The sequence below is a fragment of the Pocillopora damicornis genome, chromosome 2 (assembly GCF_964200805.1).
Source record: "Pocillopora damicornis chromosome 2, jaPocDami1.2, whole genome shotgun sequence".
Lineage (NCBI taxonomy): Eukaryota > Metazoa > Cnidaria > Anthozoa > Scleractinia > Pocilloporidae > Pocillopora > Pocillopora damicornis.
Window position 1 is genome coordinate 17,152,249 of NC_142671.1, and position 17,467 is coordinate 17,169,715.

At 36.5% G+C, this 17,467-nt stretch overlaps 2 protein-coding genes across 3 annotated transcripts; one reads left to right on the plus strand and one right to left on the minus strand.

Annotated features, from left to right (window-relative positions):
• Positions 1-185: 185 nt before the first annotated feature.
• On the minus strand, positions 186-5,362 carry LOC113668636 (adrenocorticotropic hormone receptor). The gene is made up of 2 exons (XM_027184578.2): positions 5,279-5,362; positions 186-1,831 (listed from the first exon to the last, which is right to left on the minus strand). Exons 1-2 carry the CDS (start codon positions 5,291-5,293, stop codon positions 767-769), a joined length of 1,080 nt encoding a protein of 359 aa, XP_027040379.2. The 5' UTR covers positions 5,294-5,362; the 3' UTR covers positions 186-766.
• LOC113668697 (phenylalanine-4-hydroxylase) lies at positions 4,423-16,686 on the plus strand. Of its 2 annotated transcripts, XM_027184649.2 has the most exons (14): positions 4,423-4,563; positions 4,764-4,862; positions 6,352-6,523; positions 9,190-9,201; positions 11,321-11,409; positions 11,804-11,871; positions 11,957-12,007; positions 12,420-12,518; positions 13,050-13,096; positions 13,491-13,696; positions 14,051-14,107; positions 14,567-14,662; positions 15,472-15,605; positions 16,197-16,686. In XM_027184649.2, the coding sequence occupies exons 1-14, from the start codon at positions 4,444-4,446 to the stop codon at positions 16,354-16,356; spliced, it is 1,410 nt and encodes a 469-aa protein (XP_027040450.2). In that variant the 5' UTR covers positions 4,423-4,443; the 3' UTR covers positions 16,357-16,686. The 2 variants fall into 2 exon arrangements, with proteins under 2 accessions (XP_027040450.2, XP_027040466.2); XM_027184665.2 differs by lacking the exon at positions 9,190-9,201.
• Positions 16,687-17,467: the final 781 nt, after the last annotated feature.

A 17,467-nucleotide genomic window follows, 5' to 3' on the forward strand; every position in this document is an offset into this window, starting at 1 on the left:
GGAATCACAAAGCAACATCATATTGTTTGGGGGGGAGGGGAAAAATTTTGTCGCCGATTGTAGGCCCATGGTGACGACCTTCCTGCACACTGCTATAATAAGGATGTGTTGTAGGTCCATGGTGACAAACTTGCTGCACGCTGCTAGTACTATAGGAATGTCGATATGTGATGCTTTTGCGCAACGATGATGTAAATACATTTATTTAGTTATTTACTCCTATTCTGCTTGAAAGCCGATTATGAGTGAAACTTCGATAGACAACTCAATAGCTGGGACTGAATATTACTTACAGTCGTTACCTCTTTACGCTCATTAACCTTTAGACCCCTACGAGTGACGAGCATCTAATTTCTCTTTACAATATCATTCGCCGAATCGCACAGTAGTGTCACGAGAACAAAGGAAATGATCACAAACTAAAGAAGCTTTTGATTGCTAAACAGATTCTCCTTGTTAGCAGCGTGGGAAATATATAGAGAGCAGTGTACAGAATAAGTATACGGGTAAAGGGTGAAGGAATTTGTGGTTTCATCCTCCTTGAAATATTCGGTTGGGGTTTTGGCAATATGCCCAACATAAGAGTTGGGCATATTGATTATGTACAATATGAGAGACTGAATATTGTCTAACTCCTTTAAGATTTAGACAATATTCAATCTAATTCCCTTTCAGCTCTTTCATCCCAAGTCAGTAAGCTTGACAAATGGCCTTTACTGAAGACCGATCACCTTCAATAAAAGTTTTAAAGTTTCTTGTCTCACCATCAATTTCTCTGAAATGTTTTTAAACTAATGGCCTGGACAGTTGTTCCCGTTGTAACACGGTTGTTATATTGCCATGGGTTTGGTCTCAGTGCTATTCTCTGCAGGTTAGAGGCAAAACACGCTTTAAATGCCCGGCGGTACTTTGATACCCTCCAAGCGTAGACAAAGGGATTCGCCGCAGACGTTAGAAAGAGAAGTCCTGCAAATATGACTTCCAGCTTCTTAAATGTTGAGGACTGCGCACATGGCTGGCAGAAGTAGCGAAGATGAACAACTATAAACTCGGGTAACACAGTGCCGTAAAACAAAGTCAATACCAAAAAAGTTGTCACTGCCATGCGTCTTTGGTTATCCCAAACTTGCTTATTTGTCATCCCGACGTTTCGTAAGTGTCGTTTTCTCTTCATTAGGACACGGGAAACTTTAAAGTAAATGACTGTTAGCAATACTGCAGGAACCGAGACGTGAGTGTGAGTGTAGAGAATTATGACAATTTTTTCTGGAATGCTTGTCAACTGAAGAGAGGATAAGATAAAGCCGACTGCCCACATGAAGGCGATAGCAATCTTGTATTTCGACTTTGTAATCATCCATGTGTATGTAAAAGTGTGTGCTACGACAAAGTAGCGATCACACGACAACGTTACTATTGTCCCACTTCTTACGAACAACAAAAAAATCAGAACAAAGCGAACAACAAGATCTAGTTTGGCAGGAATCAGCCAACTCTGGTAGTGGTATAGAGCTAATACTGAAGCGAGATTCCCTGCTAGCAATCCAATAACAAGATCAGAAACACAGAGATTTGTGATGAGCATATGCGCAGGTTTATCGAGTAAGCGACGGCTTTCCTTAAATGTTGTCACCAGCAAGACCGTGTTTCCCACTGTTGTTATCAAAGAAAGCGCAAAACCGGCAACTGTAAGTCCCAGGAACAGTTTAGAATCACTGATTATCCGGGAATCGTTCGTCAAATATACCTCATCTTGTAGTTCTGAAGATACTGATTGCTCCATCGTAAAAAGAGAGTCTGAATTTTCAGGGGAAGTCAACTGTTTCTTATCCTGAAAAGTCAGTGACGTCAGAAAACATTAAAACATCCTGTTTCTAAAAATCTGTAAATAACCGCTTACGGCTAGTCACGTTTACAAACTTTTCCCGTAATCTTCCAATATCCTGCGTGGGTTATTATGCCGATAAACCGATAGAAAAAGCGATCTATTCGATTAAGCAACCAAAATAGGCGTGGTTATATATTATTAACCACATTGCAGCTTGGTTGTTTCTAGGTAACCAAATGCAAAATAAGTTGCATTTTTTTTTTTTTAATAAGATTTGTTTGTGTAGGATGATGTTCAGGCTGAGATTAACCAAAATTTTCAGAACATACTAAGAACATACTTAGGCTGAGAGTCATTCAAGTCCGTCTTTATTTTGCTCATTTTTTGCGAGAAGAGTAAATAAAGGTAAAAGAAATGTAAAACTGTGGTCTAGCAGGACAATTAACTCAAATACTTAGAGACATGTTTTAACGTTAACAATGCGTTATCTAAAAAAGTTGTGGTTAGTCATCGTGGTGAATAACAATAAAAGCTAATTTTTCCGTTTGTCTCACGATGAAGTCACTTTAATGCGTTTTCTTATTACATACATTGAAGAATAACCGAGATTGTACTCGAACCTAATTTATCTAGTGAAATACTATGCCACACAACTTTCAGATCATGTGAAGAACATTTTCAGGCTCAAATTGCAAAAAAATAAGAACATTCAGACTCAGCTTAAAAATTATACTAAGTGCGAAATTGATAATTTGTAAATAATTTTTTTTTGCCACATGACAGTTATTTGTACGACAGACAGACACTTTAATTTTAAGGCTCAGAGTGGCTCTTTTAAGTGCTTGAAAGCGACCTGCCCCGAGCACAAAGTGATATAAAATCAATATTACATAAAAGTTGCACGAAATTTATATTTGCTCTTAAAAAAAATTAATATTTCGGACATAAATTTAATGTTTTGGCAGTATCTAATCATCTGGAAAAACTATCAAAAACAATGTAACCTCGTTCATAACCAAAATGCGAATTTCGTCATTCGTAAATAAATATTTTTGCCAGGCGACAGTCCTTTGTCAGACAGTTGGACAATTTAATTTAATTTTAAGGCTCAGGATGGTTCTTTCAAGTGCCGGAAATCAATATTACATAAAAGTTTCAGGAAATTATGTCAGAACACATAAAATTTTAAATGTCAGACATAATATTAATGTTTATGCAATATCTCATCGTCTGAAACAATTCTAAAAACCATTACAACCTTGGCAATATCAAGATCCCTAAATAACCTCCATACCAAATTACCGAGTCCCTTAAATAATAAATACTCAAAACATAAATGTGGATATCGGTTAAGTGGCCAAAATGCAATATGGTACCTATTGACCAAGAGGAGAGCCGGAGGGGAAAATATTTGGCTCGAAGTCATGACAAAGGGTCCGGGCGAGCGCAGAGAGGTGCATATGTCATGACCCAGAGCCTAGTGCTTTCCCGTTCAGCCCGACCAAACTCAGTCAATGAACATTTTATCATAATTATGACCTCTTAGTGCTGAAACTTTCTACAATTTTGTTTCAACTAAATAGGACCCGATAGACGGGCACACGTGGGATCACAAAATAAAAGACTCTACCATAAAAACTTTCCCTTATTTTTCGAGTCGGAACATGAAACTAATTTTGGTTACTTAGATAAAACCAAACCATAATGTGGTTTTTTTACTTAACCACGCTTGTTTTACCTACATACATGTAACCACTCTAAATAATAAGGAGACATTTGGTAGCCCATATAACAATGTTTTAAATGAGAATTTGCAACCACAGCAAGACCCAGAGACGGTCAACGCAAGAGAATTATGTTCAAAGAATGATCGCTTTGAGCAAGAACCGTTAGAAGTTTTTGTGTGAAACAGTGCAAAGTCTTCATATGTCAGAAACGTTGAGAATGCAGTCATTGCCATCACTAAATGGTGAATATAGCTGAGCAATTGGCAATATCCCTAATAACAATCATACGCCTTATGAAAACAGCATTTAGGCTCGATGTGGGGATTGAAGAATTTTTTTGGGACTCAGATCTTTTTGGTTTTACAATACCTAAAAGCCGAAGGTTATATTTACACGCATTCATTCATGTTTATTCGAACTTGTCTACGAAAAAAATCTGAAATGGGAGTTACAAGATTATACAGATAAAGAAAACTTTCCCGAAAAAGTGACACTGAGTGAAAAAGATTCACAATTGAATCATCTAGCTAACAACTAGCTCATTTCGCCATCCACTCCGAAAAACGCGCCAGCTATTCCGAATGCTTATGGCTAAATTTTCAGCATGGAAGCATGACGTTGATGACTCTTAGTGTTGCCAACTTTGTATCTTAGTGTGGTTACTCAAAATCTTTTAGACAACCCTGATTAGTAGTACTGGACAGGCTTGGAAGCTAACTAGTTACGTAATTTCCTATCGTCTTTGCACCATTTGCCTTAGTCTTAAACCCAGACTTTTCACGACGAAGTGGTTTAGGTACAGTTACACGGTAAAATCTGGGTACGAGATTACCCTTGCCCCACCTTTGCCCCTCCTTCATACACACCTATCTCTATTAAGAATAATACATGTGGCCACGTGACGAAGTCCACGTAATTCTGCACTTAGATTCAGGAATTAACATGGACGCCGGAGTAGCGGGCAAAAGAAAACACTTCGATTTAGACGAAGATACTACCAATCGAAAGGTGAATTTTTTTTGTCATATCACGAACGTTCATTCCTAGTTTGTGGTATCGAGTTACCCTTGGTTGTTCCATACAAACAGAGAGAAAAGATGATCAAATATTGTATTTGTCGATCGTACGTGCTTCGTTGTAGTCCATTGTTTTGATTATTATGTACATCTACTACAGGTTTTTTTCGCTTTTTTTTGTTGTTTTCGCAGAAGCATCTAGCTGAGGATGACGAAAAGAAACACACTTCGATAGTGTTTTCATTAAAAGAAGAGGTTGGGTCGCTGGCCCGAGCTCTCAAACTTTTTGAGGTACTGCATTCATTTACCTGTATTTAGAATACTGCTTGGAGGTGCTTTAGGCGTTATTTTTTGGAGAGTGGGTGATCTAACGATTCGTTTAAAGTCAAATCCTCTGTTATTCAGTTTCTGTAAGTATAATTTCCAATCAGCATTTTCTGATGAAATTTCCGAGACGAAAGTGTTGTTAGAACGGGCCCAAGTTACTCGTAAAGTTAATGCGGTCTTTTTTTTTTTTATCTTATGCAATCATTACTAAGAGCCTCTAAATGAAACCTTGTTCGCTGTGCTTTTCGAGTGAACCTTCATCATTGCTATCACATTTCCAAATCCAAGAATTTACATTCTACCCAAATGTGGTAAACCCTCTCGCAACAGCAAAAGAAAAGTACACCAAAACTGCTCTCCAAACTTAATAAACATCTCACCTCAGCGTGTTTCATCGAGATATGAATCCCGCGGGAAGTTGAGAGAGTATCAAAGATGGCAAAGAGTTGCTCAAGGCGTAGTCGAGAGCAACTCTAGCTTCTTGAGTGCTCTCCAAATTATCAATGTGCTTCTTAATTCGATGATTGCACAGCTTGTGTCTGAACTAATTGTTTCCCAACACTTTCTACGCAGCTGTTAGGATGTTGTTTTCTCAAATATCAACATTCTTGAGGAACAAAGTGTTCTGTAAATCTGGGGAAAAAAGCTGTAACGAAACAAGAACAATTAAATAACTCTTAACCAAAGAAAGAAGTTATAGTTTTAGTCAGAATCTCTCTCTCGGAAATCAAGAAAGAATCATTATGCAAATTTGCCGGATTTATCAGATAACCGATGCTAAACTAAAGCTGCAAGATTTTTGGGATTAACTGATGTGTTTTCAACTTATGAATATGCTGAATTTTTTGCATATAGAAGTATGTTTTTTATTAACCTTTCAATGAGAGAAAACTGTTTAAAAGGCATGTGAAATTGTATGGTCAAGGGCAGATATAGGGGTGTACAAGAGGTTGGAAGGATAAAACTTCTCTACTTGCTTTTTCTTTGGTCTTTTTTAAAAATTTTTGTAATGAACCAAAATTCTCAGAACATTGTTTCTTCAGAAGCATTCATTTACAGTTACAAAAACTTCCAGAATGATGTGAGCCATTTATAACTACATAAATAAACCTGTAGAAAGGAAAAGGCTGTTTGTGTTCCTGCCTAGAATTCTCCAAGGATATTTATCACACCAGTAGATTTATAGAATCACCCGCCAACTACATTAACATTTGAATTGAAAGGGTTCAAAAATTGAGTTGCACATAGCTTCATTTCGTTATCAGTAGTTAAGAAAAATTATATGGCTGACATGATTTAGCTGTTAATTAAAGGTGGCTTTACTTAGCTGAAAAATATCAACTTGACTTGGGTTCAAACTGACTATGCTCAGTTTACGTTGCAATGTTAGTATGTTTAATGGTCACTAGAGATATTATTGATTGGTAAAAATATTCTATTTCATTGTCCACAGGATCACAAGGTGAACATGTCACACATTGAGTCAAGGCCATCAAAGCGTTCCAAGTCAGAATATGATTTCATTGTGGATTGTGAAGAACTTCAAGGGGCAAAGCTTGAAAAGTTTGTGGATGCCTTGAAGGGTCATGCTTTGTCAATCATGCTTCATTCAGAGGAAGGAGGAGGTATTTGCCAGTTACATATAAATAATTGACCATTTAATTTTAGATTTTCTATGCAAATTTGAATTAATTTTTCTTATTAAAATTATCTTGTTGATTACCTTTTCTTACCCTGCTCATTACTCTTAGTCTGCAAAAAACTGGGCGTAATGAGAACAAAGGTAATATTAATCTATGCATTGTTTTTCAGACAGCACAGCATGGTTAAGTGATCCCATATCATCAATCCCTATAATATTTTGACATGTAATGTTCCTTTTTTGGCACATTTATAACAATCACTTTTACTTTGCCTTTTCTTTTTGCCAAAAATTTGTTTTGGGCAGTATATTTCAAAGTTTAGGCAAACTGACAGTTTTAAAACTTGCAGACAACACATATAACATGTTATCTCACTGATATTTCTGCTGTAATTCTCCCAGACAGTGTTTCGCATCAGGTGCTAGAAAGCTAATGTACCTGAAAGTCCAAGTAGGGTCACTTTTATTGTTCGATTTCTTGACACAATTACATGAGATGCTTTTCCTTAAAATTAAGATTCCTGATACCTGGGATACCAGTCTCCCCTAGAAAGAAATTGATAATCATCTCAAGAAAAGACCACAGATGGAGGTAGCCTAACCCTTTCCTACAAGGGAAAGCATTCTTGCCAAGGGTTAGGGTTACCACAACATGTTTCTTTTGATTAATGGGACGTGGCAATGATTTTCCTTTGGGTAGACTAGAATAATTTGTATATAAACATTTAAGTTCTTTTTGCGCAATTCAAGTGCATTTGATGTGCTGTGAAGGGTATATTACAAGCCTACAAACCATACTTGGACAATGACTTTTTACTACTTTCCTTATTTCTCACACCTTGTATAATAAATGCTATAACTTGATGATGTCTTTTTATTGTGAACATTTCTCATGATCATTCCCTCTTTAGTTGAAAAAACACACAATGAACATGAGCACCTGCACAATATATGCAGTTGTAATTGCACTTAGAAAAATTCGGGTTAGTGTGAACTATCATTGTCTTATTATTTTGCATAATTTAAGCTATGATACAATAAACCTTTATTTTATCTTGATAGTAGTTAAAGCTAGTAGCTTGTGGGGTTGCGCATAAAATAAAATAACTACAAAGTTAAATAATAAAACTTTTAGACATATAACAAGATATAAAATATCAAATTTAAATATATATAATCAAAATATATGTTAAAGTTACCTAAAGATAAAATTATAAAATTTAAAATTTATGATATTCCAATTCCAATTCCATTTAAATTATTAGTAATATACATAATCATGCTGCCTATATCTAGTTACTATGGCTTTTAGCCTTTTAGCAAAACTCCTTTTAAGTTCCAGTGTGTGTTGTACCCAGGTGAATCTATCGTCAACTGTCATGCCGAGCAGTCGTGTAGTTGTAACCCACTTGAGAATTGAGTCACCAAGACGCACAGGGGCCAGAGGTCCATGTACAGTTCTTTTGCATATCAGCATAACCTCACTTTTTCTTGGATGGCAGGATAAACAGCTGTTCAAACACCATTTGTAGACCTCATTTAATGCCTTGTTTAAGTGTGTGACTGCCACATCTGCTGTCTCACCAATACAGTAAATCATTGTGTTGTCTGTGTACATATATAACGAACCTGAAACAATAGAAGATGGTAGATTGTTGGTGAATAATGTGAAAAGGGTCAGGCCCAGTACTGAACCCTGTGGAATTCCAGTAGGCACTGCTGCTGGATCAGATTGCATCTTGTTCAAGGTTGTAAACTGTTTCCTTTCATTCAAGTAATCTTTCAGCCACTCCAACAGTGATCCAGTGATGCCAAATTGTTATTCCAGCTTTTTTACTAATGTTTCATGTGGAACACAGTTGAATGCTTTTTTAAAGTCCACAAATGCTGCTGCTACAATCTTTCCAGAGTCCAACTCTTTTCTCCACATTTGTGTTAGGTGGATTAGTAGGAGTTCAGTTGAGTAACCCTGTCTGTATGCCTATTGCCTTTTGGAGATTAAGTTGTTAAGGATAATGTGTTGTACGTTGTTACTGTTAATCTCAGATTCCATGTACAGGATGCCTGTTTTACAGCTCTTCTACTACTGAGTGTTTTATTTTGTATTAATTGAACCACACTTACAGTTCTCTTCTATGTTTTAAAACTTTCAATCAAACAGTTAATTTTTATCAAAGTGGTATTAAAACAAAGGTAAAAGGTCGATCAAAGTAACTAATAATAATTGTTATAATGTGCAGATCTTCTAGAACTTCAGTGTAATCAGGACAGAAATGGCATGTTATAATCAACATTAATTTCAATCAAAAGTATTTGACATTTGTGTTGCCTTGAGTTTACAAAACATACATGTAGTTGTTTTTTTTTAAGTACGTGCAAATCACATAAACAAGGGTTTTTAATATTTAAATGTCTTTTGCTCATCCAGTATAAAATAATGTACTTTTAATTCAGTTAACCAGCACAAGTAAAAGGCACCTGCACATTGGTCACCTTGTTGGTCATGTTTAGCATTTCTGTTGGTTGTTTGAGTCAAAATTTTTGTGATGACTTCTTTTTTAGCAGCTGATATTTAATTTGCTGATATGTGTTTGATTTTTTTCCCGCTTACTACTAATCTGTTGGGGTGGTTACATTGCAACTCTTCAGATGATGATAATGGTAAGTGGAAGAGTGACAGTTAATGATAATGAGTTGATTTTAGTGAAACCCACACTGGATGACTGCCACCTTGGCTCTCAAGAATCACCTTGACCTCTTAATTTTTACAAATCGACTGTGCTCTCCAACAATTAACTTTTTTTTTATTAAAAAAATTTGGATAGGTGGGATTTCTTGACTGCATAATGCTGAATGACACCCAAACTTTGCCTACTTATTATGACAGGAAGTGCCAACAATGAAATACAAATCAATTGATCTTTATAATTGAATAAGAATTGGCAAAATATTTGTTAGATTTGAGTAGTTGTTGTGGAATAGCAGCAATAAAATTAGTGTGTGACATGAAGGTTGAGGACTGAAGGGGTTGTTTAGAACCTGTAACCCTTACAGTTAGTTCAATATTTACATGCTGTACATTTTTAGGGTTATATCTCCACTCTTGATAGCCTACCTGTCATCCAGTCCCTATTGCCTTTAAGTATATTATAGTTTTGAATGATGAGACTACTAGAGAGATGATCTGCGCAATTATGTGGGTGTAACATACGTTCAGGGACTTGTATGTTAATGGTAACTAAATAAAGCCCTTATTCTCTGAGTCTCAAATTGAGGTCCAAGATGACTCTTATGTTCACATGAATTTTATGTCTGACATGTTGGTAACATTTTGATTTAGAGTATGCCATTGAGTGTTTTTTTTTAAATTACTTACACAATAAAAAAAGTACCTAAGATGAATGTAACTAAATTTAAACTTTTCACATATTCTCACCCTTGATGTTTTCGTTGTGTAGTACTGTTAATAATAATGATGGTGAATAATGAAAATATTTATGTAGCGCTAAATCCACTAATTGTCCATGGTGCTGTACATTAAAGATTATTAAAAAGCTAAAAGAAAGGGTTTTAGTTTCAACAAGTGATGCCAGCAACTGGCAGGCATGCAAGGATTCACATTGAAATAAGAGAACAACCTTTGTTTTTCATAAAATTGTAATTTACAATCCTTGAACTTGAAAACAATCCAAAGATTCATTAAAAATATCACTTACTCTGAAGCGCCTGGAGTTTACAGGTGTTCAAAAGCTTTTTCTATTATGGCGTGAGATTGGGGACAAAATTGATCATTACATTTCATATCATATGTTTTTTCTGTGTGAAGCAACAAAAGGTGCTGGTGACTGACGAAATTACAGGTTATTAAGAAAATCAAATAACATCTAAACAAATAATTTTGGCTACTGATTTTCAGTGAATTTTTAAAGAACAATTTTCTTTTAAGTTTCAAGACAATTTGAAGATTCAAAATAAATATTACTTACTAAAATGCGAAAGTTATACACCACAAAATTGATAAATAGGCCTGAAATGAAATTCTATCTTGTTCTTGATTATACATTGCCTAGCATGTGACCAAAATCTACCCAGGTGGAAATTCAAAATAACGGTGGCAGTCTGGGCTTAGTGATATCACTCAAAACTTGTCCCCATTTGTCTCATTTGATAAAGAAGGAATCGTTAATGTTTTCATTAAGACAGTATTGCCTTGATTTTCCAATATTTACAATGATAGACAGTAAATTTCACTTTTCACCCACATTTACTTCCAACCTTTTCTTTTGAACCAGAAACAAAAACAATATATGACTGTTTAAAAAACATGACATCATCCACCCTTGTCAAATGTAATAGCATGATCATTTCAATTGTAATGCCAATCTTATCCCAATGTTACTGTTTCTTTGCTTCTTTCTTTTTCTTGTCCCTAAACCAGATAACATTAAACATAATCCAAAAAATCATGTTAGTCATCTGTCAATTCACGAGTTTTCTCACAGAGCACTTTGATCTTTTGTCTCTTTCAATGCTAAAAAAGGAAGCTTAGCTTTCAGAACCACATGAAAAATGAATTTAAAATCAATTACAGCTGCATTAAATATGAAATCAAGGTCATCCTATGATAAACAGTACAATTTATCAGTAGGAAATTGTCACTTGACCCTCACCACCTATAGCTTCTTTAGAGGGCCCTTGAAAAAGATACCATGATTATAACACATATTTTTTTTATTAAAATATTCGTAGATTTGATAATGAATGATCTCTCCCTATCTAGTGCCATGGTTTCCTCGCAAGATTGCAGATTTGGACAAATTTGCAAACAGAGTAATGAGTTATGGAGCAGAGCTTGATGCTGACCATCCAGTAAGAGCACATCTTTTTATTTTACTGTTGTGTTAATTCAAAGAATGTGTAGTAAAATAAACCAGTGATTATGGTTTCTGTTAATTTGTGAAGTTTACCTGGTAATTGACCTTCATACTAACATCAGCAAAATGTTGTTTAAAATGAACGTTATCAAAATGAGCAAAATGTTATTAAAATGAAAATTATCAGAGTTGTGTAACACTTGTAAAATAAAGATTACTCACCAAGGGTAAGAGACCTGATTATGAGCTGCTTCATGTATCTAAACCCTGATTTCACCACCTACTCCACCCCTCAGGTGACAGTTCTCTATTGAACCAGAAGTTTTGTTTTAGGAATGAGATTCTACAAATTTATTTTGAATTTCACTGACAATGGGCTTGTTTTTAAGGGCTTCACTGATCCAGTGTACAGGGCTCGCAGAATGGAACTTGCAGATATTGCTATCAACTACAAGCAGTATGTCAAATTTTGATTGCTCCTCAATTAAAATAATCTGTATACTTGCCATTATTACTAATCAATAATTTTGTATTGATGACAGTGGTCAGCCAATCCCACATGTGAAGTACACAGCTGAAGAGATCAAGACCTGGTAAGACATTTACATTTATATCTTAGTTATGATTAAAAACAGATTGCTTTTTTCAATATAATAAATTGTTATTTTTATTATTATCATAATTCTTGCAAAATTGTTATTTTTATTATTACTATGTAATCATTATGATGAATGCTAGGGAAAGGTTTGTGCAGACTCCCCCCAAGAATTGTACAGTGTAGGTTGAACTGAGATAATTTTCCTAGCTCCTCCTCCTCCTCACAGCAGTTTGTAAGAATCTGTTATGAAAAAACCAACTAATCAATTGATCAAAAAAAATGTTAAAGTATTCAATGATTTTACCCTAGTATATCAAATAATGTTTTTCTTTTTCATTCTGAATCAATTTTTGAAGGTATCATTCAATTCTTCATACTATTTTGATTGATGGCACTACTCTTTGCAGGGATAAGGTGTTTTCTGAGTTAACAAAGCTGTACCCTACTCATGCATGCCGTGAACATGGTTATGTGTGGCCTCTGTTGGTGCAAAACTGTGGCTATAGGTATGTTTGCTATGTTGCAAAAGAGATTAGTAGAGTTTTTCATAAACAAAGACTTGACTTCATTTTACTGGGTGGAAATGCTGTGTGTAGCTGGCAAGTGAAGAGCATCTAGCTATGGATTAGTGAGGGCGGGTCTTGATTAATGTTGTTAATAAGGAATACGCCCCCTTTGTTTCTAGGAGAGTGATGGCAAGCACCATTAAGGAGCACCATTGACTCACCCTCTAATCTCTCTTGATACTCACCATGCACTTGCCTCCCTCCCCCTAAAAATGCCAAAAATTATGCGTGTCATTCAGGTATCTGGCTGACAGGTATCTTTCCTGTATACTTATAATGGTTACAAACCCTTTTTTAAGAGAGAAGTGACAACGTAGGAGTTTGAATGATTGTTTGATGATCGGTTGTTTGGACTATCATTGATTTAACATACAGTAGATCCCATGTTGAGCACTAACCATATATACCAAGGTGACGTTGCTAACAGCTGATATTACTGTTGTTCAATTTTACCTTAACTTGCTCTCATAGGCTGGGTAACATTCCGCAACAAGATGTGGTGTCAAATTTCTTGAAAGGTAAGTTCATTAGTTCCTTTCTTTGAAAATTTCCTTTTTTTCTCGTAGTCATAGTGAATCGCTCCGTTAAGTTAAGAAACTTTGGAGCACAAATTCTTTTTCGGGTCAAATATTGTCTTAATGTAAAGTCAAGCGTGTATGATATGGAGACGTTAGACTAGCTTTTTCACTGACTGTCTGTTAACAAGCTTAAAACGAGTAGAATGTGGAATCAACAAACAAATGGACCAACTTTCTGACAGAAAGTTAGACAGATGGGGATAGATAGGGAAGCCAGAACCTGGAAACTCCATCTTATGTACTTGCCACAGTACGAAGCATCTCTTTAATAACCCCGTGGAACTTCACTTTTATTTTTCAATAATTCATGTTTACTTTGAATACCAACTCTTAGAATGCTCTGGCTTCAGTCTTCGCCCAGTTGCTGGCCTGATCTCCTCACGTGACTTCCTTGCTGGACTTGCCTTCCGAGTCTTCCATGCTACTCAGTATATCAGACATGGTTCCAACCCTTTGTACACCCCTGAGCCAGACATTATTCATGAGCTCATTGGTCATGTCCCACTTTTCGCTGATCCTGATTTTGCTCAGTTTAGTCAGGTGATATATCGATTTGCTACATGTACAGATATTAATCGTGATTTCTTCACCGCATAAAGTGAATATACCATGTAAACTTTTCACGTATCAACTTAGCAATGTCGTCATGGTATTGGATATATCCTTTGGTTTTTTGCCCTTAATGATGGGCTTCGTCTGTGCCAACATCAATAAATTTCAGGGGCTTTTTTTGTGACGGGATAAACAGAATATCATTCAAATAACCTGCTTTAGTTTATATCTGAGATTGAAATAGCTTTGGCGCGAGCTGAGTGTACGTGAAGGTGTCCAGTGTCTTCGCGGTACTACTGAATGGTTTTAAACCTCTTTGATCTTACTGATTTTCTCCTGCAGGAGATTGGGTTGGCATCTTTAGGGGCCCCAGATGAATGGATCGAAAAATTGGCAACGGTAAGGAATACACAGGCTGTATTTACGGTTCTAATTTTTTGATAACATACACATTTTTGTGACATACTTATGACGTCATGCGGTTGCCAATCTGCCTTGTGGGTGCTTTAAAAATGGCTTGTGTTTGTGTAACATAATCATTTCAAGGAAAAAGTTTTTTTCTAATTTTTTCATGAGTGAGTGGTTTAAAGCAATAAACGGCTATTAAAATACAGGTCTGGAATGATCTGCTTCTTTGTCTTTGTTACGTGATTTCAGGAAATTTAAGAATTTGAAGATGCCAAAAAAGATAAACAACTTTGTGTTTGGGAAAAGTGAATGAGATCAATAGTTCTTAACAATTCACTGTTTTTTCTTCTTCTTGAATGAATACTTAGTACATTTTCGAACTGGTGAATTAACGAACTGGCAGGTGTCAAAACATCATTGCGTTGAATTGATCTTGTTCTTTGCTTGCAGCTCTATTGGTTCACAATTGAGTTTGGACTCTGTAAACAAGACGAAGAAGTCAAGGCTTATGGAGCCGGATTGTTGTCTTCCTTTGGAGAACTTCAGGTTAGCCCATAGCCTCTTTTTTCAGCTGCAAAGTTAGTTCTATTTGGCTCTACAACAACCATTTACGAACTCTTTACTGGGTGTCTGTAAACAATCAGTGTAAGTGCTGATTTCCTTCCTCTCGTGAGCCTCCTCTGTCGTCTCGTAATTCGGTCAGTGGGATTTTCAACATCCAGTTATTGTCTGGATTGCTTTCCCAGCAAAAAAAGCACAGAGATTTAAACATTTGGGATACCTTTGGTTTGCTGTTTTACACGTCGTGATTGGCCAAGAAATCTGGCACCACCTTTTCAATCAATTAAATGCAATCTTGGCCAGGTCACTCACATTTTCACGTGCGAGAAGCCAGCTCCGTCTGTCTGCTCCGAGCCCTCACTAGATCATTTTTATATGTGTCTGTGTTTTGATTGGTCATCGTGATAAGTTCTGTTTTGCTCTACTGATACCCAATCCAAAAGTGCTCTAAGCGTTATTTTAAAGGAGCCAGCCCTCTCGAATTTCCTCATTCAAGATAGCTAGTTTCTTAAGAATAATGGTTCATATGTGTCATGTGATGGTTTGGTGTTCCAGAGAATATCCTACATCTCGCGATAGGTATCAAGATATTTTAGCGGATTTACCTCTCAACGGGGAAACTCTATGGGAAAAAGGTTGTTGGGTAGTATACGGTTTATCTTTAAACGAGGATTTTCACCCAAGTAAGAAATCGAGAATCAGAGCTGAACCAAAACAAGAGAGCTTCTTCGTTGTTTCCTTATTTTAAAAAATTGATTTTAAATTGTAAATGCGTCTGTTTTTTTCCTTTTTAGTATTGTCTGACAGATGAGCCAGAGAAGAGGCCGTTTGAGCCTGAGAAGATGGTGGTTCAGAGCTATCCTATCACCAAATATCAACCGTTATACTTTGTCGCCGACAGTTTCCAGAGTGCAAAGGAAAAAGTCAGGTAAGATTTTTTATTTCGATCCTTACCTTTTACTTGACATTTTCACTCCCTCTGCTCCAATCACCCAACCTCTTCCTGCGCATCCCGGTGCATCCCAGTGTGAGCCATGGAAAATAGGCTTGAAAAAAGTTTTTAAAAAAAGCGGCTCGTCAAGAAATGGGTGTTACTGGCTTCGGGCCCCGTCAATTTTATTATCAGCTGGAATGTGACTACAAGTAGCATCAGTTCATTTTGGCCAAAGATTGGACTTTCTTTGAACTAACCTTTGTACAAAGAGTGAAATATAGGTTGTTTGGGTCACGCAGCTGTAGTTCTTTATTTTCATGTAATTATTTTTTAAACTTAACAGTAAGAGAAAGGTAACGCTACTGTGTTTTTCTAGGTGAAGAGAGAAAGTGGCATTTTGAAACTTTTTACATGGTCATGACATAAATCCCATGTTGCATCAATTGCAGTTTTCAGCAACTGCGCACCTACCCCTCCCCTAAACCAACATTATCCTTAACTTGTTATCGGTTGACTGTTGTGAGGTTAGGGGAGGGGTAAGTGAGCAGTTGCTCAAGTATTGACATTTATCCGTCATGTTTGCAGGGAGTTTGCTGCTAAAATTCCCAGACCCTTCTCCGTCCGTTACAATCCGTACACGCAGTCTGTGGAAGTATTGGACTCGAAGGACCAGATAATGAAATTGGCCAATGACATCAAAGGTGACGTCGCCACTCTGCAGGAAGCTCTCGGCAAATACGAATAAACGGAAGACTTGTTACTGAGAAGTCTGAGGCAAGCAAAATGCACATTTTGAAAGTTTTTCAGACTTTTCTTGTCTTAAAGTATAAAGTGTTTGCGTTGACAAACTCAACAGAAATACGTGTTTGGAACAATGTTAGTGTAGCTTGGTTAACATTTTTGGGTGTAAAATTATCTTTGCAACCCATTTTATATTGAATATACTATTAATAGTCTGTTATTAAAAGAGGACCAAATATTCTACACGTTAATCTATTATTAAACAGACCAAGTATCAGGCATGCGGATATATTTATGGTGTCAACACAAAATAAAATTTGCCTTGCACTATTAAGTCTTTGTTTCCTTGTTTTTTCGTTTTTCTGTTTGTTTACCCCCCCTTTTTTTTTTTTCCATTTGTTCTCCATATTCCTTCGTTCATCTGGCCTAACTCCGTTCCTAGTCGATTAACAACAACAAAAGGAGACTTGCTGAACTCGGTGCTGCAAATCCTTTTGCATGAGATGTCATTTCCTTGCAGTCTTATTCCCCGCATTTATTTTAAAGTTGCAAGCAGTCAGAGGTACATGTGACTAAGATCTTGCAAGGATGCAACATTATGTTAGCTTTTTCTCAATGACCCTGGTCTGAACGCGTACCACTGGAACGTTGTAGAGACATTTTCAATTGAGTATCGAGAGTGATCAGGGATTGCATTGGCTTTCTTTCACTGTGTGGTTGTTCCTGAAATCTCGCGCCAGCTATTCCCTGAACCAATCAAATGCAAAACTTAAACCAATCGCAACTAAATCAGTCGCTTTTTCCCGCGCTCCAGGCAGTTTGCTAGATTTTGCCTTGAGTTTTCGTAAGCTCCTTATGATCGGCAGTTGGTATTACTTTGGCTTTAGTTTTACGACCCTCAATCGTACAGCCCTCTATCGATGGTCTAGCAAGCTGAATATTACTGAGCAGTAAAAGCTAACTAGGATGAATGATTAGCATTTTGCTAATCACCCTAGGGCTCGATCCTAGACCCAGATTATAGGGACTCGGAGAACTAAAATTACCAAACTCCTCCCCTAACTGACGAACTAGTATACCTCGCCACTCGGTTGAAAGATTGTGAATGAGGAGTT